This window comes from Onychostruthus taczanowskii, unplaced genomic scaffold, assembly GCF_017590055.1.
Source record: "Onychostruthus taczanowskii isolate IOZ18803 unplaced genomic scaffold, ASM1759005v1 scaffold7, whole genome shotgun sequence".
NCBI classification, from domain to species: domain Eukaryota; kingdom Metazoa; phylum Chordata; class Aves; order Passeriformes; family Passeridae; genus Onychostruthus; species Onychostruthus taczanowskii.
The window spans coordinates 1,200,468-1,223,524 of record NW_024504786.1 but is presented as its reverse complement, the minus strand read 5'-3'; the positions used below and the strand labels follow the sequence as shown (position 1 = coordinate 1,223,524).

The 23,057-nt window shown below is 44.8% G+C and overlaps 2 protein-coding genes across 11 annotated transcripts in view; one reads left to right on the top strand and one right to left on the bottom strand.

Annotated features, from left to right (window-relative positions):
- Positions 1–1,857: 1,857 nt before the first annotated feature.
- Positions 1,858–14,110, top strand: USP1 (ubiquitin specific peptidase 1). Of its 3 annotated transcripts, none has more exons than XM_041421269.1 (9): positions 1,858–1,989; positions 2,164–2,357; positions 3,570–3,693; positions 4,009–4,116; positions 4,601–4,761; positions 5,325–6,037; positions 7,142–7,312; positions 8,429–8,630; positions 12,061–14,107. In XM_041421269.1, exons 2-9 carry the CDS (start codon positions 2,197–2,199, stop codon positions 12,779–12,781), a joined length of 2,361 nt encoding a protein of 786 aa, XP_041277203.1. In that variant the 5' UTR covers positions 1,858–1,989; positions 2,164–2,196; the 3' UTR covers positions 12,782–14,107. The 3 variants fall into 3 exon arrangements, with proteins under 3 accessions (XP_041277203.1, XP_041277205.1, XP_041277204.1); XM_041421270.1 differs by having other exon boundaries at positions 1,864–1,989; positions 2,192–2,357; positions 12,061–14,108; XM_041421271.1 differs by lacking the exon at positions 2,164–2,357 and having other exon boundaries at positions 12,061–14,110.
- A 1,258-nt stretch (positions 14,111–15,368) lies between these two features.
- Positions 15,369–23,057, bottom strand: part of DOCK7 (dedicator of cytokinesis 7) — a 96,687-nt gene continuing 88,998 nt past the window's right edge. For 7 of the 8 annotated variants that reach the window (XM_041421258.1, XM_041421259.1, XM_041421260.1 and 4 more), the window contains 6 exons: positions 22,828–22,917; positions 21,817–22,053; positions 19,852–19,995; positions 18,967–19,073; positions 17,842–18,009; positions 15,369–16,548 (listed from right to left, as the gene is read on the bottom strand). In XM_041421258.1, the coding sequence (XP_041277192.1) occupies positions 16,506–16,548; positions 17,842–18,009; positions 18,967–19,073; positions 19,852–19,995; positions 21,817–22,053; positions 22,828–22,917 (789 nt within the window). In that variant the 3' untranslated portion in view covers positions 15,369–16,505. Of the gene's footprint in view, positions 16,549–17,841; positions 18,010–18,966; positions 19,074–19,851; positions 19,996–21,816; positions 22,054–22,827; positions 22,918–23,057 lie in introns of those variants that run through there. The other variant, XR_005953895.1, reaches the window with a different exon arrangement.

Sequence of the window (23,057 nt, the reverse complement as noted above, 5' to 3'; positions counted from 1 at the left end):
TTCCCTTTACAGCCCTGGGTCTGACTGCCCAGCACCTTCCAGCTGCCACTGAAGCGACTCCTCAGCCAATGCCTCAGACCACTGATGCCTCAGGTTTTGGCTTTTCCATTTTCAGACTCTGAGCTGCTTTAGTGTGTGGGTCTGGGTTCACAGGAGGGGATGGTGAGCTCTGTGCACAGAGCAGGGACACAAAACAATTCCTGCTCCAGCTGGGCACCAAGGACAAATGATCCAAATCTCAGGCCAGGAGCACAAACCCCGTGGGCTGCAGAGAGAAAAACAAGCAGGATGGGAGTGCAGGGGCTGAGCTGGAATTGGACACTGAACTGCAATGTGCACATGGAGCAGAGCTGATCCCAGGGAGAGACCCCGGGAGCGCTCGTGCATTTTGGGACCATTTGGGTTCATCCTGGGTGCAGCCCTGGCTGGGCTCTTGTGCTGCCCAAGGTGCATCCATGGAGGAGATCCTTGAATCAATCCCTGCTTTATTCTGGAGCTCTGCCCAGCCTCTGCTCCAGGGCAGCCTGCACAAGGCATCACCAGCAGCGTCACACAGGCTTAATTAATTACTTTATTAATCAGCCAAGCACTTCTAGGGCCTCTGGGGCACCACCCACCTGGATAAGGCTCTTGTCTCACACAAAAGAGCCTCTGTAGTCCTGAGTGTCCATTAACTGCAGGGACCTCGGGCAGTGTTTGTTGAGTGGAGCTAAAGTTCACAGGCAGAGCTGCGGGGGAAATCCATCCATCCATGCTCTGTGGGAATGCAGGATCCCAACAGCTTCGGAGCTCTGGGCATCCCACAGGGAGAGGAAATAAATCAATATATTCACCTCGGGAATCTGAGCCCTGCAGGCACGCGTGGAAATTTTACCTGCAAGAGAAATCAAAACCTGTGCAGGAGCACGGCTGCGACTGTTGGAATGTACACAATTCCTCCCAGAACTCATAAGAGTATTTAGGGATAGCGACCTGCTGTAATAATTAATTTATGCAGTAGCAAAAAACTACCTGAAAATAATGCAAGACTGCAAAAAAAGTGATTTTGTGGAGTTCAGTTTGCTTAACAGGAGGGCCACGCTCAGGGGAGGCAGCAGCAGCTGGTCCTGGGGAACTTCAGCTTTTGAGTGCTCAAATTTGGGGTAATTCACCCCAAAACCCAGATCTGGGTATTGCCCAGAGTCAATGATGTAATTAAACCTATAAAATATCTTACGTGAATAAACCTTCCTGTTAGAAAACCTTTATGTATAAGCAATGTGCATCATTTATGTACAGGCAGGAGGTCCTGGAGGGGGCAGTTTAAAGAGCACAACGCAGAAATTTCCAGCATTTTCTCCCATTCCGGACCCCTAAACAGCTCTAACAGCCTCAGTGATAACTCCAGCTCAGTGCCGGGTGTGCCGGTGTGGCCTTTGGGCCGGGCTGCGGAGACAATTCCCGCTGGAATGTTCGGGTTTTATGGAAAAGCGCGGGAACGCTGCGCGGGCCGCTGCGGGCGCTGCGGGCCGGGCCCTCAGAGCGGGTGGGGGGGGGAAACGCAGCCGCGGCCTCTGATTGGCCGAGCCGCACAGGGGGCGTGGTCACAGCGGGACCAATCTACCTCCCGCCGGCGGGGGTGGTAGAGGGCTCTCCCCACTTAAATGGTACAGCCCGAACCCGAGCCCTTTGGCCGGGCCGTTACCAGCGCCCGCGCGCGCCCAGGCAGGACCCACAGCGGGCTGTCCTCCGCGCTGCCTGATGCGGCGGCGGCCTTGCGGGGCCGGTGGCGGCGTAGCTCCGGCGCCCAGCCTCCGCCGCTCTGTCCGCCGGCTCCCGGCAGACACCCCGCCGCCGCTCGGCATGGCTTTTACCCGCCGGCGCGAGGCGGGGCGCGCGCGGGGCGGGGGGGTCCTCGTCGGCGCGCGGAAAAAAACGCGCCAAGTTGGCTGACGGTGTCCCCGCGGTCTCCATGGCAACGGCGAGCGGGAGCGGGGCCGGCATGTAGCGGTGAGTGAGGGGGAGCGGCCGCACCGCGGCCTCGGGCCCCGCCGGCCGGGGGGAACATGCGGGGGGGGCGGGGGGGCGGCCCGAGCCCGGGGCGGGGGGCGGCGGGTCCGCGCTCGGCCCCCTCGGGGAGTAAATGGCGCCTGGTGTGCGCGTGTGTGTGTGTGTGCGCGCCAGGTGTGAGCGCCCCGGCCGCGCCCCGCAGGAACCATGCCCGGCGTCCTGCCCGGCGACAGCGCCAGGGCCAGCCCCTCCAAGAAGAACCGGCTGTCGCTGAAGCTCTTTCAGAAGAAGGAGGCGAAGCGAGTGCTGGATTTCATCGAGGCGCAGGAAAATGAGCCGAAGGGCGCGGAGTTCCGCGGCGCCGAGATGTGAGTGCCGCGCGGGAGAAGTTCCGAGGCGCTGCTCCATCCTTCCGTCCCTTCCATCCTTCCCTCGATCCATGCTGCCTTCCTTCCCCGCTCCTTTCGCTTTCCCTTCTGGCACAAAGAACGCGCTCCGTGCAATTAACGTGCGCTTCAGTTAATGAACACGCGCTTACGTTAAATGAACCGCCGGGGCGGCTCCGGGGAACCGAGCGGGCTCGCCGCTCTGACCCGTTTCTGTGTTAAATACAAAAACCAGTTTCTGGTTTTGCCTCACCGGCGATGTTTACTTGGCACGAAGTTCGGGATCCCGCGCTGAAGTTAGTTTTTAAAACCTGTTTAATCACTGTGACCAACCACTAATAACTTTTTTAAGAAAACAAGGGTTTTTTTTGGTTTTTTTTTGGTTTTTTTTTTTTTTTTCCTGCTGCAATTTGCTCTTTTGATATTTTGGGGTTTTTCTTCTGGTGTTTAGTTAGCACAAACTTTGGATCAGTCGAAAAAGCTGTTTTGCTTCAAGTTAATATAAGTAATTACTGTATCACTGAACTATTTATATTAAAATTTAATTTTTTTGCGAGGTGAGCTTTACTGGAAATACGTAGGATGTTTAGTTGTGGGGTTGCCTGCCGTTCATTGAGGCTTTTCAGGCCCTGAGCAAATCTATTTCATTGCTGGTGAGGGGATTTAAGTGGGAAAAAGAAAATTGTGGTCAGTTAGAAATAGTTGGAGACATTAAAAATTGGTTCTGTTGTGTCATTACAGTGTATTAATCACTTCTAGCAGTGATTAATAATAATGATAATCAGTGCATAGTGTGTCAGGTTTATTGGTTTCTTTTTTTTAGTTTTTTTTCCCTGTTTTTATGCTTTGGCTTTGCATCCAGAAATGAAGTGATGTGACTGGAGCAGGGGACAATGTAAAAATACATTCTAGGCACATATTTTCTGCCTTATGAATGAAGAAAGAACATACAAAAGTATCTAAATATGAAATTTTTGCTCCATTAAATCAGTCTCCTGCTATTTGATGTGGTGGAGCTTAGAGCAGGTTTTTTTCCTGTGTGTTTTTGGGTGGGTTGCTGAGGGGTCAGAGTGAATTCAGACACACTTTTGCTGGGTTTAGATCTGCATTTCTCAGTGCTGAATTCTCTGAGGTGGGGAGAGATGAAGGAGTGGTTTTTCCAGAGTGTGCCTTACCCCATTTTCTGTTTCCCAGTGATCAGGTGGTTCCTGCAGCTCAGCCCCCCTCCCTTGTCAGCTGTGAGAAAAAAGACAACATGCTGCCTTTTGTGGGCTTGAACAACCTGGGCAACACCTGCTACCTGAACAGTGTCCTGCAGGTGAGGCCATGCCCAGGGGCTCCAAGAGGGAGGTTTTGGTCCAGCACAAATGGGTGAAATCAGTTTATTCTGGCTGTAAAGGGCATCTCAGTACAGCAGGGAAATAAAGATGCTGCTGCAGGAAATGTGTGCCCTGTGGGTGTCCTGATTGGGAAATTCTTCACTTTCCATACTCAGGGCTCCTCCCTGCTGTGAAAAATCCTGGATCTTTGTGTGCCTGGGGAGGTGCAGAGCTGTGTGGGTTATAAATGTGCATTTATGTGTGGAATAACTTCTTACTCCAGTTATTCTTGTGTTTTCAACTGTTGCTTGCAGGTATTATATTTTTGTCCTGGTTTTAAAACTGGAGTAAAACATTTATATAACATTATTTCAAAGAAGAGAGAATCTTCAAAGGATGAAGGAGAGCAAAAGGCAGAAAAGGTAACAAATCCCCACGTGTTCTTTATTTGTAACCTTGCAAGCGAGGCTGTCCTGAATACAGGGAAAATGTGACTGGTTTCTGGAGCTTTTCAGCACTGTTTTCTGCACTGTTACTTCAGGTGAAGATGAATTTGAGCTGTTTTGAACTTTAGCACAAGCTTTAAAGTCTAACAGAAGAAATTTGGGGAAGATACCTGACCATGCTTCTGGCACAGAGATAATTATGAAACAGTGCCTGGAGCTGATGGAAATGGGAGTTTGGGCAAGGATGGTTTGGGATTTTAAACCAATGGTTAATTGGACTTTTACATTTGTTTCCTACTTGAAAAAACCAAAATATTGTCTGAAACCCACCTGGTCTCACAGCAGACAAAAAATTCAGCCAAATACAGAAAACCAAGGGAGGGAAGGAAAGAAAAAATGTTAATTTGTGACCGATGTACCTGTTGCAAGTGGTTTTATTCCTTTTACATTGTCATTGCAGGGAAGCTGTAAAGAAGATCCCCTGGCAAGTTATGAGCTCATCTGCAGTTTGCACTCCTTGATCCTTTCAGTTGAGCAGCTTCAGGCCAGTTTTCTCCTAAACCCAGAGAAGTACACGGATGAATTGGCCACTCAGCCCCGGAGGCTGCTCAACACCCTCAGGTACAAATCCCCTCAAATACTGACAGAATTCTGTCCTGACTTTGCCAGGCCTTACATTGCCCAGCCTTAGAGGCTGCTGCAAGGTAGATGGCCTGAAAGTTGGGGTGGCCTTACAGGCAGCAAGATTTTTGTGCTTTTTGTTGGCACCATGGTGTTGGGAATTTGAAAATAAATTGTAAGACTGTAATGCAGAAGGGGTTTAGAACAGTGCTTAGGTACAGAAATGTTACTGAATTACAGAGAGGTTTGGCTTGGAAGGGACCTTAAAGCTCGTCCAGTTCCACCCCTGTCGTGGGCAGGGACACTTCCCACAATCCCAGGGTGCTCCAAGGCCCTGAACAGCCTGGCCTTGGACACTTCCAGGGATGGAAGGATTCCCTTGGAACTGAGGAGCTCCACTGCTGGGTGTGTGTAAATCCTTGAGGGAGAACCTAACCCCAGCTCTGTGACAGAGAGGACACATGATCCTCCATGACTTGTGAATCCCTGATTTCAGTCTCAAATCACATTCCTCAGTTATCAAAGACTACCAAACCCTCATTTTCTCTCCTTTCTTTGCACAGAGAGCTGAACCCCATGTACGAAGGGTACCTGCAGCACGATGCCCAGGAGGTCCTGCAGTGTATCCTGGGGAACATCCAGGAAACCTGCCAGCTGCTGAAGAAGGAAGAGCTGAACAAACTGCCTGTGGAAGAGCCTGCAGCTAAACTGGAGGAAAAACCCAACCAAAACTCTGAGAGCAACGGGTCTGTGAGCCCTGCTGAGGACGAGGATCCCAGCCTGGGCAGCCACGGCGGAGACGCGGCCAAGGAGAAGCTGCTCAAGGGAAACGGGAAAAGGAAAAGCGACGCCGAGGGCGGCAACGCCAAGAAAAAATCCAAAGTGTCAAAAGAGCAAATTGCAGCAGAAGAAAATCAAAGACAAACCAGGTCCAAGAGGAAAGCCACGGGAGAAAAGATGGAAAACCAAACGGATGCCATTGCCAGGTGTTCCGGGGAGAGCGAGAGCGCCAAGCCCACGCAGAAAAAGTCGCGCCTTAGGTTAAACTGGTTAAAATCTTCCTGCAAACAGCCCAGTATTCTGTCCAAATTTTACAGTCTAGGAAAGTTAACTACAAACTTGGGATCCAAAGAGCCAGGGAAAGAATATGACTGTGAGTTCGAAGAGTCAGCTGTCAAGTGTGAAAATGGTGACAGTAAAGAAGAATATCGTGAACCAGCGTCTCCTGTGGAAAGCCATCATGGAAAAGGAACTGAAACAGAACCAAAAAAGGAAGGTTGGTGCACAAGTGGATGGGCTTAAAATTAGTAGGATTAAGAAAGTACAATGCGTGGGAAGTCAGCCTTCAGACTGCACAGCCTACAGAGCTCTAAACACAAAATTAGATTTTTCAGGAATTGGAAGATGATTTTTAGGAAAGAGAATTTATTTTTATACGTGTTTGTAAATTTTTTTTTCTTTTAGAACTTGACCTGTTTAGCTTAGATCTTAAGGCATTTCTCTAAACATTCTGTAATCATTGTACAATATGTATAAAAAAGGCTGAATATTACCAGGTTTGTATTTACCACTAATTTTTGTCATGCATAGAAAGAGCAAGTGGATTTGAGATGTAAAGGGATTTTTCTGGCAGGAGCAAACAGAACCAAACCCCAGTAGCTACAGTTTTACAAACAGTATCCTCTTTTTCCCTTCCAGTTCCTTAATCTTTCCATATTCCCAACCTTCCCATGAACCAGGAAGGACTCAGGATGTATAAGGGATACAGCCTATTTAGATCTAATCTATTTAGATCTAATAGATACCAATTAGAAATGCTAATTGGCTGGCAGGTCTGGATTTTGTTTATGTCAATGAAACAAGCAAGATACATGTTGAGTATGAATCCAGTACTTATAAATTTGGAACTTTGCATCACCAATTTTTTATAAAAAATTGAAGGAATGAAGAGTCTTTTGAGTTCTGCATTTGTTCTGCAGATTTGGCCACAACTGGCCAATAAATTCAGGAAGGAGGAGAGGACTGAGAATGAACAGAAACCAGGCAAACCCACAGTGTGGTGCTCCTTGAGGAGGTCAGCAGTCCATGCTAAGGAGTCAGAGCATTGATGACAACCAAATATTCCAGAACGTGACACTGTCACACTTAAGTACAAAACAAGAACCCAATCTTAGAACAGAAGTTAAAGTTTGAGGCCCAAGAGGCAGAGGGTCCTTATTTCCTTAGAAGCAGATGATACCATGAAAACTGCACGTGATTTGTTTTGCTTTTTAATTCCTATCTGAGCTCCCTAAAAGGCCGTGGTGTGACAGTGATTTGGTGAGGATAACCAGGGGCTGAAGGGTCTCTGGAATGAAGTGCCCTTATGTGCTCTCTCCAGGTACAGAGCTGGCTGTCTTCGAGCTGGTGGAGAAACTCTTCCAGGGCCAGTTAGTGCTGAGGACGAGGTGCTTGGAGTGCGAGTGCTTCACGGAAAGGAGGGAGGATTTTCAGGACATCAGTGTCCCAGTGCAAGAAGATGAACTTTCTAAAAGTGAAGAGAGTTCTGAAAGTAAGTAATTCCCTCCAAAAAAGGGGTGTGAGGTGTGTCCCTGCCTCAGCCAGCCGTGGGGAAGGACAGTGCTGCAGTTAGGAAGGAACACGGCTCCTGTTTGTACTGGCTAAAATTAGAGGCTGTTATCTCCTGTCCTGATTAACTTTAGACTTTGGAAACACGGTGCTGGTGCTGATAACGTTGGCAGATCCAGATAATATTCAGATTGTTCCAGATCTTAACACATAGCATGGATTGCCTACAATCTGTCACTTAAGCACCTGTTTTCCTGCTTTTGAGTAGGTATTTCCTTTGATTTGAGTCTTCTTTTTTCTTCCTGGATAAGAAATTTTGCTTTTTCTTTTTGTAAGAAATATTTCCTTTTTTTCTTAGAAATAAAAGAAACGAGAATCCAGCTTTTTTTTCTTAGTTACTGAAAAAAATTTTAGTATTTTAGATTGTTGTTATTTTAACAACGTTCGTATTATGTTTGTAAATGTTAGTCATGTGGTCTCTTTCACAAATTTTATTGATCTATATGCAGTTTTTGAGCTGTTTTCAAAAGGAAGTGTGCCAAAAACACATCTTGAAATTGAGAATTTTAAAGGAATTAATTTTAGTTGCCACTGACTTAATTTGGAGCAGCTTTTCCTGCTTTTGCTCCCCATTTTGCTGAAGGATTCAAAGGAAAATGTGTGGGGTGCTGTTCGTATGTGAAGTGCTGCCGACAGCGGGTGATCCTGTCAGCAGTGTGAGGGTGGCAGGGGAGGCAAAATGCAAGAAGTGAGAGGGAACTTTCTGGTTATTTTGGGGGTTTGCCTTAATAAGTGAAATTCTGGTCTCATACAAGCTCTCCATTTCCAGACATGGCAACAAAATTGTGTGATCTGAAAGGAGCTTTGGGAAAATCCTGATTTTGAGCAATGACATCCATTAAGTGATGTTTTCATCCCTTCCTGAAATGCTCCAAAGACTGGAGTACATCACACATTTCACACATACTGAGTGTTCTTTGCAGTGTTGCAGGTTTGGAGTGGTCTGAGCTTCACATGTTTTGTTCTGTTGCTCTTCTGGCAGGACGCATTGGAAATGTAAATATTGGCATATCCATGAACGCAGTGATTTCTTTTCTAGTTTCTCCAGAGCCAAAAACAGAAATGAAGACTCTGAAATGGGCAATTTCCCAGTTTGCCTCAGTGGAGAGGATTGTGGGAGAGGACAAATATTTCTGTGAGAACTGCCACCACTACACGGAAGCCGAGCGCAGCCTCCTGTTCGATAAAATGCCTGAAGTGATCACGATTCACTTGAAGTGCTTTGCTGCCAGTGGCCTGGAGTGAGTATGCATTGCCTGTCTTCCCAAACAGGGTCCTGCAGCCAGGGAAATCTTGTCCCAAGAGCTGGAAATGCTTTGGAGTGTTTCCAAAATATTCCCAGATTGGAATTAAATTGCTGGGGTGAAGCCCACAATGCCATAAAGGCTTTGTGTTGTTCCAGGTAGTGGCAGAAATTACTTCCAGGAAAATTGACTTTTAGGAGACTCCTTAAAAAAATTGTTTAGCTGTACTCTTAGAACAACCTGATATTTCTTAAAATTTTATTTACTTTAAATATCCCCTTATTTAAGGGGATATTTAAGTTTTAAGTAAATAAACTGAGTTCAGAGGCAGCTTTAAGTGCTTTACCAGAACAAGTAATGAGAACAAATCTGCATTTTATGGTCTGATGTTGTCTCTGCCTGAATGTGAGTACTAAAAAGATGAATGTCAGGGGGAAAAAAAATATAATCAGGAGTTAACACACTTTAAAGAGCCAGCACTCATTACCCCAGAATTGACCAATTCCTTTAAACTGACTTTGGTCTCTACCTGAATGTGAACACTGAAATTTTGGGGAAAAAAATAATCAGATAAACATTTTAAAAAGCTAATATTACAAAAAAAAAAAACCACACACAAAAACCAACTAATTACTTTAAAAACACAATAGTATCAGCATTATTGTTGTTCAGTTACAGAGTGATCAGTTTGCTACTGTAATTGTAGCAATCCTATTTTGAAAGAAGTTGTGGGAGTGGTTTTTTTTTTTAATACTTAAGAATTTAGGGATTTTCTTTGGGATGAGAGGAAACAAAGAAAAATCCATCCCTCTAAAGCACTGTACAGGAATATCCAGGTTTCTGACAAAGCAGAAAGGAAATTTCCTCTGTCTCTGCACTGTGTTTCCATACAAGTCCAGAATCGTAACATACAAAATTGTCTTTTCATTGCTCTCCACAATATTTACTTAAATACTGATTTGTGTATACTTAGAGCTGCGCACTTAAAAATAATTGCAGTTGAGTGGGAAACATGAAAATTATCTTCCACTTGCTCCTGTATTTCCTATTTTCTTGTTTCCATGAGGAAGGACCTGCAGTTACCCAATCCTGTCCTGCCTCACTCACCTCTTCTGTCCTGGCCAGCTTCAGGTCCTTGCTCCAAAACACTCAGACCAATTTCCAGGTCAGAGTGAATCCAGTCTCTTGTGGTTTTCCTCATCTCTCAGTCATTCCATAAATTTTCTGCCAAGGGCTACCAGTCAGAGATGAAGGAAGTCAGAGTGGAAAACCTGACAGAAACCTGTGATGAAGCTGAAGCTCTTCAGAAGAGTCATTTTTGGGTTGGATGTTTTCTCTTGGGCAAAACCCTGCTAAAAGTAGTAACAAACTCTTCTTCTGGCTTTAAAAAAATTTTTTTCAGATAAGAATCTTCAGACAACTTTTAGCTCCCACAAAAATTTGGGAATCTTGTCTGCTCAGTTGTGCTCTACTGAGTTCTCTGGTGACTGAGTTGTAAATAAATGAGAAATGAAGAGTACTGTAAATATTTGCAGTTAATAGGGATTTTATTCATCTTTTCTAGATGCTGCTTTGCAAAGTGTTTTGTTTTAAAATAAAGCAGCCAGTGTGAAATCTCCTTGGCTGGGGAGGAGTCATTCTCTTTGGCAAGTGTGTGTGGGGAAATATGCCAGGCCATATGTGAGCAGGCTGTGAAGCTGTTTAGGAGGAATTTGTTAACTGGTAGCATGTAATTAAGCATTTCCACTATAGAAATTTAACAATCTGTGAGAAAATCAGCTTTTTGTCTTGTGAAATTCAGTGCAGTGGGTAAAATGTCACTAATTTATGGTCTCAAAAGATGTGGCTGCAGAAATCAGCTTTGATGTGTTTGAAGTGCATCAGTCAGAGCAGGCAGAGTACTTGGCATGCAATTTTTCTGTCTTCAGATTCTTATCATTAAGAAGAACAAAAAGCTAATAGGAAAAGATTTCCTCTCTTATTTCCTCCTCTCCAAATCTTTCTGATGCTGGATGTCATTGAGAAGAAAGGTAGAGCCTGCTTTTTCCTGTTTTCTGTGAATATGATTGTCCCAGTGTGCTTGAGTGGAACTGGATTTGTAATCCAGGGTATCAGCCAGCAGTTCTGTGTTTCTGGACTCTCTTCTGAATATCTCTATTTCTGGCTGCTGATAATAGGGATTTTCAGAAGGTTTAAGTTTTATTTTTTCTGATTCTGTGCTCTTCTGTGTTCCTTTTGCTGGAGTGAAAAGTGTATGTTGAGAGAGGTCTGAAGTGAGGTTTCACTGAACTGGAGTGACTGAAGATCTGTGTGTGTCACTGTGTTAATTTCTGTGTCTCAGGGTTCATGGCTCTGAACAGGAGTGAAGCACAACCAAAATTAAATCCAGGAAAACAATAATCATAACTGCAGTTACGCCGTGGCTGCAGTTTCCTTGGATTTAAGTTATTTTTTCCTATGATAAGAGCAGTGAGCTCTTGGAAACCTGAGTTTTACAGGGCTTGTCTGTACTCTCCAGTATTTTTCCCTGCAACACCCTCACAGTTGAGTAAGACTGAGTCATCCCTGGAATTTATTAGGACATCACAACCTATTGTTAAATAAAGGGATTAATTGATCTGGGCTGATGCAATGTGTAAGTCATCAAGAGCAGAATCATTCAAGGAGGCTGATGCACAATGAAATCCCAACACTGACTTTCTCTTCAAACTCTGTAGAAGATCCTTATAATGAAAGGACTTCTTCCCCTCCTGGTAAATTTGTGTGCTGTGAACAAAATACTGAATATGGAATACTAGAGGTTTTTCCAAAGTAAATTAGCTACAGAATTGTTTAAAAAATTAGAATGCCAAAGGACAGCTAGTGAAATCCTAGGTGAGCACCACAGCTACAGTGCACTGAGGGGAGCTGAGGAAAATTAGTCACAATCTGAGTGATATTAAAGCTACTTGAAAGTAAAATAAGTAATGCTTTATTTAGTAAATGACTCTTTCAGAAGGAGAAAAAAACAAACCCAGGCCTGCTTGGTTCAGCCTTGGCTGTTGAAGAGGTTTTTGGTTTGTTTTTGAACAGGATGGTGAGAAAGAGAAGGGGGTGTTTGTGCAGAAATAGGAGCAGGAGTGATAACAATCAGCTGAACCTTTATCATCAATATTTTAAAATTATCTTTAGCTGATACTTTGGAAAAATGGGATCTCTGAAATAGTTAAAATTTACAGTTTCTGGGCTGTAAGATTCAACATTACGCTCATAAAAATGCCTTTCCTGACTGGGGGTGCTTGGGATGCTGGTGCTGGGCCAGGGCAGCAGGGAGCAGTTCCCACCATCCGTATCTTTGAAGAAAGGATATGGATGCACCTCTGGGCCACCTGAAGTGGTTTTTGGGAGGTGCTGTGACACGAGGAGTAAGCTCTGCGTCCCTTGGCAGGTTTGACTGCTACGGGGGCCTGTCCAAGATCAACACGCCGCTGCTGACGCCCCTCAGGCTGTCCCTGGAGGAGTGGAGCACGCGGCCCACCAACGACACCTACGGGCTCTTCGCCGTGGTCATGCACAGCGGCATCACCATCAGCAGCGGCCACTACACGGCCTCGGTGAAGGTCACAGACCTGCAGAGCCTGGAGCTGGACAGGGGCAACTTCCTCCCCGAGCCGGCCTACGCCGCCGCGCTCAAGCCGGAGCCGCTGACCGAGGAGGAGGCGCGGGCCGTGGCCGAGGACTACGACGACGGCGAGGTCTCCTTCAGGCTCAACGGCGCCGCGCCGCCGGGCAAGGTGCTCAGCAAGAAGAACATGGAGGCCGTGGGGCTGCTCGGGGGGCAGAAGAGCAAGGCTGACTGTGAGCTGTGCGCCAGCAAACAGCCCAACCCCGAGAAGCAGCTCCTGAGCGTGGCTCCCGAGCCCCGCAGCGAGCCCAGCGCCGAGCCCAGGGCGGAGCAGGGCGAGCCCCCGGCGCTGGGAGCCAACGGACTGGAGAACAAAGCTCTCTACGTGCTCCAGAGCCTCAAGGAGTACGAGGGGAAGTGGCTGCTCTTCGATGATTCCGAAGTGAAGGTCACAGAGGAAAAGGACTTTCTGAATTCTCTTTCTCCGACATCGTCATCTACATCGACTCCTTACCTACTGTTTTATAAGAAAATTGTAGAGTGATGCTGTACTTGGACTGTAAATATTTGGGATTTGCATACACCTCTGGCTCTGATTTGCATCCAAACTACCTGGAAGCAACGGCTGTTTGTTTTTTGAAGCTACTGATTCTTCATCTTTCTGGTCTTTTTTTTTTCCTTCGGTGTCAAGTGGCTCGACTTGAATTAACAAAACATGACATAGGACTTGACTCACACCGTAACTTTTCTGCTGGAGAATAGTGCTCTGACCTTTTAGAAATACCAGTTTGTATAGATCCTAAACGATGCCTACAGCACCCAGTAGTGGTTTTAATGCAGCTCTAGGTCTCAGACATGCCTCTTGTATTATTAGCTTTTTTTTTTCCTTTTTTCCCCTGTTTTTTCCTTTGTTTTTTTTTTCTGTTGGGTTTTTTTTTTGTTTGTTTGTTTGTTTTGGTTTTTTGTTTTGTTTTTTTTTAATAAAAGTTATTTGTATTCATACCCTGGAGTAAATGTATATTAACTAGCAAATTTCATCAGAAGTTGTGTATTTTTGTAACTTGGGAAGTAACACTTCATATTTAGTCTTTGGGTAATGGACGTGGTTTATTCTCCTGCCCCTTGCAACTTGAAGCACAAGAAAAAGGGTCTAGGAACCTTGTCCAGGGCATTGGAGGGAACTGAGTTCATGGAACTGTTTGACTGGTCTAATTTGCATCTTGGTGCATAGGTGTTAATGAGCAAAGTGTAAATAGGTGTGATTAATACTTCAAACCAGGGGCAGAGTGTAGTGTAATTAAAATAATTTTGTACTTTGAAGAGTGAAGCCCTCAAATCTGCATCTCTGTTTGGGGTGGTTGGGAACTCAGTGGTGACCTTCTAACTGAAGTTAATTTGTACCTGGAGCTCACTGAAACGTGGGGGAAAAGGAGAGCATTTGGCTTTGATGCTTTGTTAAGAATGTACATATGAAATAAAAAAGTTATGATCCGCATCTGAGACAAGCAGATCAGCCTGTTGTGTTTGGAGAGGGGAAAGCAGAGAGGGAAAGGGCTTTGGGAACAGTAACAAAAAGGCTGGGAAATTAGCTTACAGAATTAAAGTGCTTTTAGAATTCATTCTGTGGTTTTTAGGGTTCTTGGACAGTACCTCCTAATTTGAAGGTACTTTTTGACTACAGTTGTGAGGTTAAGGGGAAACAATGCAAAACCAATTTGTACTAAATACTAGAGATGAAAATCCCAGATTGTCTGGCAGAGAATTGAAGGTGACTCCTATAAACTGATAATTAAAATTTTAACAACTATGACTCAGAAAAGGGGGATTGTTCAGTCTGTCCCAGGATGGATGGAATGACATCAAGTATCACTGCAGGCTTTGAGTATGCCCTGGATATATTTCACCTTTTTCCACTACAAATTAATTTATTTACAGGGAAACCCCTAAAAACCTCTGCCTAGTTAATTCTGCAATACTTAATTTTTACTGTCTTTTATTATAAATGTTGTATAAACATGGAGGTAAGTCAGGAAAAATCTCTTTTAGTGCATTTTCCATGTTAGGTTTGACCTCTGACTGTTGTACAGGCCTTGATTTCGCAGCATAAAAAATCTGCAATGACAAAATACACTTTCCCTTTTGCAAAGCACAGCACCATAATAAAAAATAATTTCAGAGTCTAAACCAAGAAAAAGCTTCATTACAAAAATATCAGTAATCTTACCTTGCAAGGGCAGCCCAATCCCATTACAGAATGCAATTTTTTAGGCTTTGCTGAATTTCAGCCTGCAAATGAAAGTTTATTTTTCCACACCTGGCGCAAGACTTTATCTTTTTCATTCAACTGCAGCATCAGGAATGTTCCAAGGAAACAAAATACCATTATTTACACCAAAATAGGATGTCAGGAAGACCCAGCTGCCTTCCATCATCCCAGTGCAGTTTGTGAGGAGATTCTTTTGTGGCAGCTGAAGAGAAAACAGCCTCAGCTGGAAGATGCTGAATGAAAACACCTCCTCTGGCACAGGAGGGAGACTGAGGGTGCATTTTTGGGATATTCACTCAAGCACCACTTGCCACCCCCCTGAACCTGTTGCTTGTAACTCCTGTCCTGGAGCAGCACTGCTGTAAATTAAAGTTTCATCTTTTCACGGCTCCTGGGATTTGTTTGCACTGTGTAAATATTTTTAATGCCTCTTCCTGTAAATCTCTTCCAAAGCCCTTCCCTCCTTCCTTAATATTTTCCATTCTGAGATTCCCTGACTGCTGCAGCACCTCAAAGGCCCTGGGCTCTGCAGGAGCCTTGGAATACCCATGAAGAGGTTGGAATTTTCCTTCTGCAGGGAATTCCACACAGGTGTGACACAGAACCAATTCAGGATTATTCTGTTCCAGGGAACCTTGCAGAGCCTGGCACAGAAAGCACCAACTGTGCAGCTGCTGGGATAACAGAGCATGGGAGAAGTCTCCAGAAACCTAAAATAAGTATGAGGAAGGGAAAAAAAGACCCTCCCCACCCTAAACCTTCAGTGCTGCTGCAGAAGGGGGCACTTCATGTATAAACCCATTTTTCCTTCTATTTTTTGATATATATATATATATAAAGAGTATGTTTATCAAATTCAGGTTTGTATGTATATCTGGGTTTTTATGCATACTTAGGTATTTATGGAGAGAGAATAAATGTGTTTAATCACACACCACCTCTTCCAGGGGACTTTGTTCACCACAGAGAGGAAAAATATTAAGGACAAGATTTAGGAGTTGTGGACTCAGCTCCAAATCTGATGTTTCCTCAAAGTGCAGTGTTAGACCCCAAAACATCTGCTGTGAAACATCTTTCTTCACATAAACAGCAATGCAAGGAATGCCTTGTACCCTTTTAAACTGTGATAGCATTTTAAGTTCTTCTGCCCTGTGAAATTAGGCTATAAATTAAAAAATGGACACAAAATGAGTTTAGTTCCATGGACACTGCTAATTGCAGGGGTGAGGAGATGCTGGGACCTGCCAGCTGGTGGAGATGCCCATGAGCACAGAAGTGAAGAAGCTGAAACTTCCCCTGGTGGACTGAAGGAGGTGAAGGGGTGCCAAGCTGTGCCTCCATCTGCTTCTGCCTACAGGTGGAATTTTTTTTTTGTTGTTGTTGTTTGCAGCAAAGGAACAGGGATAATAAACAATCAGCACTCTGTTAATTAATGTTACCAGGACTTACCTTGCTCTGAACCTTTTCCCCAAGGATGCTGAGCCCTGAAGTCCAATGCACAGGGAATTAAAGTGTAAACATTCACATATTTAATAGTACCATCAAAATAACCATCAGCATCATCACTACATTAAAAACTTCCAAAATGCATTTGCGTATGGTCCTAATATAAATTAAATATAGGAACTAAAAGTAAAATAAATTTAACATTAGGTAATGCTATAAATAAAGGTAAATGCTTTTAGTGTACCTTTGAGTCATAAAAATGCCTTAAAAAACAGGTAAGTTTACAGCTCATCACCAATACTCTGGATACCACTGCCATGATGGTTTTTTTTTCTTTTCAAACATTGAGAAGTCTACATTGACAATTCAGAATGATTTTTTTGGCCACTGAACACTTTGATGGAGGAAGAGGTGTGTGGGATGTCCAGGATGAAGTCCAAGTTTTATTTCACAATAAAACTTCTTTGATTCCCAGCGCTGATAACAAGGCTCTTTTTCTTTTCAAAAACCTTAATTTTTTAAGTGCTTTTTTTTTTTATTTTGGTTTTTAACTCGTTTAGATTTCCATTTTGCGAAGGCTCATCCTGCTGAAGGAGTCTCTGAGGGAGAGAAAATACAATGATGAGCTCAGATTTTCCATGGTGAAATAAGAAGCCTCACCAGATGAATGACTCTGAATTGATTTCCAGTATTTTCTAGAGCTGGTTACAACAAAAATTAAGTCCACTGGCATTAAAACTCGTTGCTTTTCCAAGGAATTGGGTTTGTATCTGGGATCATCCAGACACTGACAGAAAGTTTAATTCCCGTGTACACACAGAAGCAGCACAAACACCTGTACAACTGAAACCTTATTTAAATCTTTCAAACACATCTCTAAAGTGGAATTTGCCAGGAATACTTGGACTCAGTGATCCTTGTGGGATCCTTCCAACTCAGGATATTCTATGATTTTCAGGATACTTTATGTCATACCTGTATTAGGCTGATTATCTGATCAGATAATAATTACCACACCAAAAGCATTTGTAGGGCTCCTGGCTGGGTGGGGAGGGAAGCTCTGCTATTCCCACCTTGCCAGCCAGGAAAATTGCCAGGGAACAGCTGGGACACAGAGCTGGGGAGAGCTCCAGCATTCCAAAGCTGGGCAGGGAGGGAAGGGACCTTCCTGCAGCACTCCCAGCCAGAAACCCCCTGAGTTCAGCTCCAGGAACATCCAGCCTTGCCCTGCTGCCAGGGAACTCCACAGGGGTCACAGATTCCTGCTGGGAACCACTCCTGGCCCTGATCTGGGAGCCACAGCCCGGCTGGAAAGTGGCTGTACCCCAAATCCCCCTGCTCATCCATGACCTGACATGGAGGTTTTGGTCACCCCAAACCTGGAATTTTTCCAGAGCAGGTTGGAGCAGCCTGCTCTGGCAGAAGGTGCCCATGGCAGGGGGGTGGGACTGGATGGTGTTTAAGATCTTTCCAGCCCAAACCCTTCTGTGATTCCCACTGGGATTTTTATGTCCTGTCTCACACAAACCCAGTCTCCAGCTTCCTGGTCTTCCAGCACCAACAATTTCCCCCCAGTGGAGCACCTGATCCCATTTTCGTTGGGAATAAAGTCCTGCCAAGCTGAGGGTGGTTTTGCATCTAAAAGGAACGGGATGGAGGATGGAAACAAACAAAAAACCGACTGTCCTAGCTGAGGAACAAAAGGAACATTGCAAACACCACCTACCACAGCTGCTGGGAAGGGAATGTGCTCTCAGGAGGGACAGAAGGGAAAAGGGACGGGCTCAGCCAGGAGAGCCAGGATCGAAAACAAACGGATGGCGCACGATCCCGGGAAGCTCAGAGCCCTCAGTTTCACACCCTGTGCCCCAAGAGGAACCCCAAATATGCACCTGTGGCACGTGACAGGCAGCACTGCCTTGTAGAGCTGTGGGATCTTCCTGTTGATCAGGGGCTGCAGAGCCTCCTTGAGCCGGTGGTAGTTGCGCTCCAGCTCCCGCTGATATTCCTTCTGGTCCGGCCCGATCAGGCTCTTGTTCTTCCTCAGGGCATCCTCACACCTGCAACACAAACCCTCTGAGAGCTGGGCATGCAGAAAGAGCCCCTTGCCATAGGTTTTTTCATCCAACAGTACAAAAACAGCCACTCTGGCCCTCTGGGATCACAGGGAATACCCTTTGTCTTGCCTTTTGGTCTTGCCTCAAGGCTCAGCTGAACCACCTGGTGTCCAGGGGGCAAGGAGAGGATATCACATCTCCCATTTCCAGAGTGACAACTCCTTTTTTATTGTCATTTACCCTCCAGTTACATTTATCCTCTCTGAAGAGAAATGGAAAGCTAATTTCCACAGAGCCACTTGCAGTCCCAGAGGATTTAAAGATGGATAAATCAGGAGAGATTAATAAACAGTAGCCTGGGATGTTCATCAAGAACTCTTCTGCTGGCAAAGATGTAATTTAAATAAAGGGTAGGAAAACAACTGTATCAGTTGTTTTCAGCAAAGACATTTATTTCATAAGGGAAAACTACGCTTCCACTGGATCTATTTGCTCACAGTTTTTTCATTTCAATTATTTTGGTGGTTTTTTAAATTTCTTGGTGCTGTAAAAGATGCTGGACTGAGCCTGCAGTTTGCATGACTCAAGGAAAGTAGAGCAGCCAGCACATTTCTCCAGGGAATTATGCCAGCATCCCTCCACTCTGCTTGGAGAAATTCACTTCAGAAGGAAATTTCATCTCCTGGCCAGTCCAGCAGCTCCTCCTGGACCCTGCCAGGCTGGGAGCTCTGGCCTGTTGTGATTTCTGGGACACTTCACAGCTGAGCTGGGATCAATTCCTCCTGCTAAACAGCAAGGGCCATGAAGCCAGGGAGCAGCAGCACCAACAGGGAAGGGCTGGGCAGGTGAGGAAGGAGCTGCACATGGAACCTGGGCAGGTGGAGGGACACCAGGACAGCCCTGGGTCACTGCACGTGGCCCTGCCTGGGGGGGCAGGTGCCCTGGGGACCCTTTCCATACCTTTTGGTGAAGTCCTTGAAGCACAGGCGGAGTTTGTTGTGGTGTCTGAAGAGCTTTGGATCGTTGGGGATTTCAGACAAGAAAACTTGTGCAACTTCTAATGGTCCCTTTAGGAGAAGAAGGGGCACAGTGAGTTTCTGGGAGCTGTCTGTCATATCCAACCACTGGAGAAAGTTCAGCCCCACAGAAAACATGCACAGAACACAACATTTCCTTACACAAAGCATCCTGAAGAGCTGCAGCTGGGAAATCTGGTGTAAATCACCAACCTCACTGACAACTGAGTCGCCTTTAGGCCTTGATTTGTTTTATTTAAAACTCTGCTTTTGGAAAACTGTGTGAGAAACTGCACAGATTCTCCATTTGTTTTCCTTTATAAGGACTCCTGACCAAGTTTGCTCAACTCACAACTGAGGCAAAGTTTAAACAATGCAGATGGAAGCCAGGGAGTGTTTGCCAGCACTGCAAACTCAACCCAGCACTCAGAACTGCAGCTGATTTTTTTCCAGTTTGTGCACTGTGCTTTACTCAGGCTCTTTCAGCTTTTCCTCAGTTTTTCTCCACTGCTTTCCATTTTGTTGAAAATCCACAGCAGGACACTATCCTGTAGAGCCTGGCTAACAAAGAGAAAGTTTAGGCAAGAGGAGCAGGCAGAAACAACAGCCAGGAAGCAGCAGTAACTGAGGGATGTTTTTTCCAGTTTCTTTCCACATTTTCAAGACTCTTACTCAAATAACAAAATCACTGGGAACAGCTGGCCTAGACCTTCCCTAAATGACCTTCAACACATCCCACAGACTGAACAGATTAAAAATTCCAGGGGAATTGAGAAACAAGGCCCAAGGCTGTGCAGTCCCAGAGTGCAGCTGGGACAGTGATCCTCACCTGATTCACTGTGGTACCTACTGATCCCTGCAGCACCATCTGCAGCATCTTGGGGTCTGCAGGGTCTTGGTGGGTGGCAAAAGCCAATTCCTGGGTTTTCTTCTGCATGTCCTCGATGGCGACCTCGATGGGCGTCAAAATGATCTGAGCAAGGAGCCAGAACAGGATTTTTGTTATGGCTGAGCTTGGCAAGCAGGCACAGACCTTGAGGAACACCCAGGTCACAGTGGGGTGGTGTTGGAACCCTGGTTACTGAGAATTTCAGACTTTCTGTGCTAACAGGCACTAACCCCCAAGGGAACACTGCATTTGACCTAAAACCATAAAAAAAAGCTTCCAAAATTAAATAATAGAACTAAGATTATAAATATGTAATTTAGATAAAAGTATATAATATCACAAAATAAAAACATCTAAATTTTAAAATATAATAATATATAAAATATATATATATTGAAATTTTGTTATATATATAAATAATATATATAAAACAAAAACTAATCCTTCTTCATCTTCATAAATTTAAATATTATATAATTAAATAAAAAATCCACATTACAAACCACAAATAATTATTAAATTAAAAATAAAAATAATTTAAATACAAATTTTAAATTAAACAATTTATCCTTTAAAAACTTTATTAAAAAAATACAACTCCATTTTATATTTATTAAAGAAAACAAAAACCCTCAACCACCACCAGGAAACATCATGTTCTCCCAGGGAGGTTTTGTAGAGCTGCAGAGAACTGGGTGCTAAATGACCTGGGTTTCTATATGTTGGCATTTTCTGCAGAAAATTGGAGGTTGAATGACTCAACTCCATTTTTAATTTATTAAAATACTATAAAACTCACAATGTATAAAACTATAATTTAAATTAAAAATTTTCTGTGCTAACAGGCACTAACCCCCAAGGGAACACTGCATTTGACCTAAAACCATAAAAAAAAGCTTCCAAAATTAAATAATAGAACTAAGATTATAAATATGTAATTTAGATAAAAGCATATAATATCACAAAATAAAAACATTTAAATTTTAAAATATAATAATATATAAAATACAATATATATATTGAAATTTTGTTATATATATAAATAATATATATAAAACAAAAACTAATCCTTCTTCATCTTCATAAATTTAAATATTATATAATTAAATAAAAAATCCACATTACAAACCACAAATAATTATTAAATTAAAAATAAAAATAATTTAAATACAAATTTTAAATTAAACAATTTATCCTTTAAAAACTTTATTAAAAAAATACAACTCCATTTTATATTTATTTAAAATACTATAAAACTCACAATTTATAAAACTATAATTTAAATTAAAAACGAATAAACATCTAAATCCAAACAAAAAATACCATCTCACACATTTAATCCCAATCTTAAAAAAAAAAAAAAAAATCCACAGGGTGGCACCACTAAGGGGTGGACAGGAGGACAGGACCTCAGAAATGCATCACCTTGGTTCAGTGACATCAAGAAAAGGTTTGGTTTTTAGATGTGTTTCTGGGCACCCCAGAGCTGTGTGAGATGTTTCTGAGTGGCACTCGTGTCCCTTTGGGTCACTGCTCACAGTGTCCCAGTGATCACATGTGATCCTGCCCATCCTTGGAAAATTACCAAACCTCCATTATCACAGAATCATGGAAAGACTGCGTGGGAAGGGACCTTAAAGCTCATCCCATTCCACCCCCACCATGGGCAGGACACCTTCCCTAGAGCAGGCTCCTCCAACACCAACCCAGCCCGGCCTGCAGAGCTCTCCAAGCACCCCTACGTGTACCAGGTCTGGAGGTGGTGGGGCAAGCACATCCCCAAATCAGTCTGGGCTCAGTTTGGGTCGAATGGCAACAGGGAAAAGTCCCTAGGAGCTCCTGGAATGGGGCTGAAGGAGCCTCCTGCACCACCGGGCACCGTTTCCCACCCAGCTCCAGCCTCACCTCCTCCTTGTGGATGACGTTGATCCTGGTTTTGATGTAGGGGAAGGCGTGGGAGGTGGTGAGGATGGTCTTGCGCTTGAACTGCTCGTGCAGGTCGCCGTGGGCGCGGCCGTCCAGCGTGAAGGGCGTGCAGTACATGAAGCGCCGCAGGTTGTAGTTCTTGTCGAAGTAGGTGATCCTGTCCTTCATCTCGTACGTGTCGAAGTAGGGCTCCACGTAGGTGATCTGGATGTAGGCCTGCAGCAGGGAACGTGCTCCTCAGCAGGAGCTGTGTCCTCCCAACACCACTGCACAAACTAGGGATGGGCTTTGCCTTCAAAAATCCCGCTCACATCGGAGGGACCGAGGCGCTGCCGCTGGCTTGTGGGCTGGGTGAAGCACAGCTCGCTGTCCTTCCCTTCTCATGCCTTTCACATCATGGAATCATGCAATGCTCTGTGTGGGAGGGAGCTCAAAGTCCCCCCAGCCCACCCCTACCACAGGCAGGGACACCTTCCCCTAAACCAGGTTGCTCCAACCTGGCCTTGGGCACTTCCAGGGATCCAGGGGCAGCCACAGTTGCTCTGGGCATCTCTTTCAGGGCCTCAACACTTCACAATTAATTTCTCTCCAGTGTGCAATCTAAACCCTTCCTTGCCCTGCCCTGAGCCACAGTCCTGTTTCCCTGCTCTTGAAGGACATGGCACAAAGGTGACAAAACGCTGCAGCAGCACAAAAGCCAGGGAATGGCACAGCCCGTCCTTCCTTGCACCCAGCAGAGCAAGGCCAGCACAGCTTCTGTCCTTTCACCTCCTCCCTTCCCACCCACCACTACCAGGCCAGGGAAGGGAATGGCCAATTCTGCATCCTTTGCTGGAATTATTTTCCCAAACTCTCCTCCCAAGTAGCCACAAGATGCTCAGTACATGGATTTTGTTGCCCACGTGGTGAAATTCAGGGCAGAATTTGTCCCACTGCAATTTCACCCATTCAGGACCTGTTCTATCTCTACACCTGCACTTGTGCCCTTACCTTGTTGGGATCAAGTTTACATTTGTCCACAGGGTTTGAGTCCTTGATCACTTCCAGAACATCTTCCCCAAACCGTTCTCCATAAAATCCCTACAACCAAGGAAAAAGCAATAAACCATCAAATGGATGATGGGGGCTGGGGAGCAAAGGCACATTCAGGGGAGGTGAAGCTCCACAAGACTTTGACAGAATGTGATCTGCTGAACCCAGGAGAATTCCAACAGTCACTT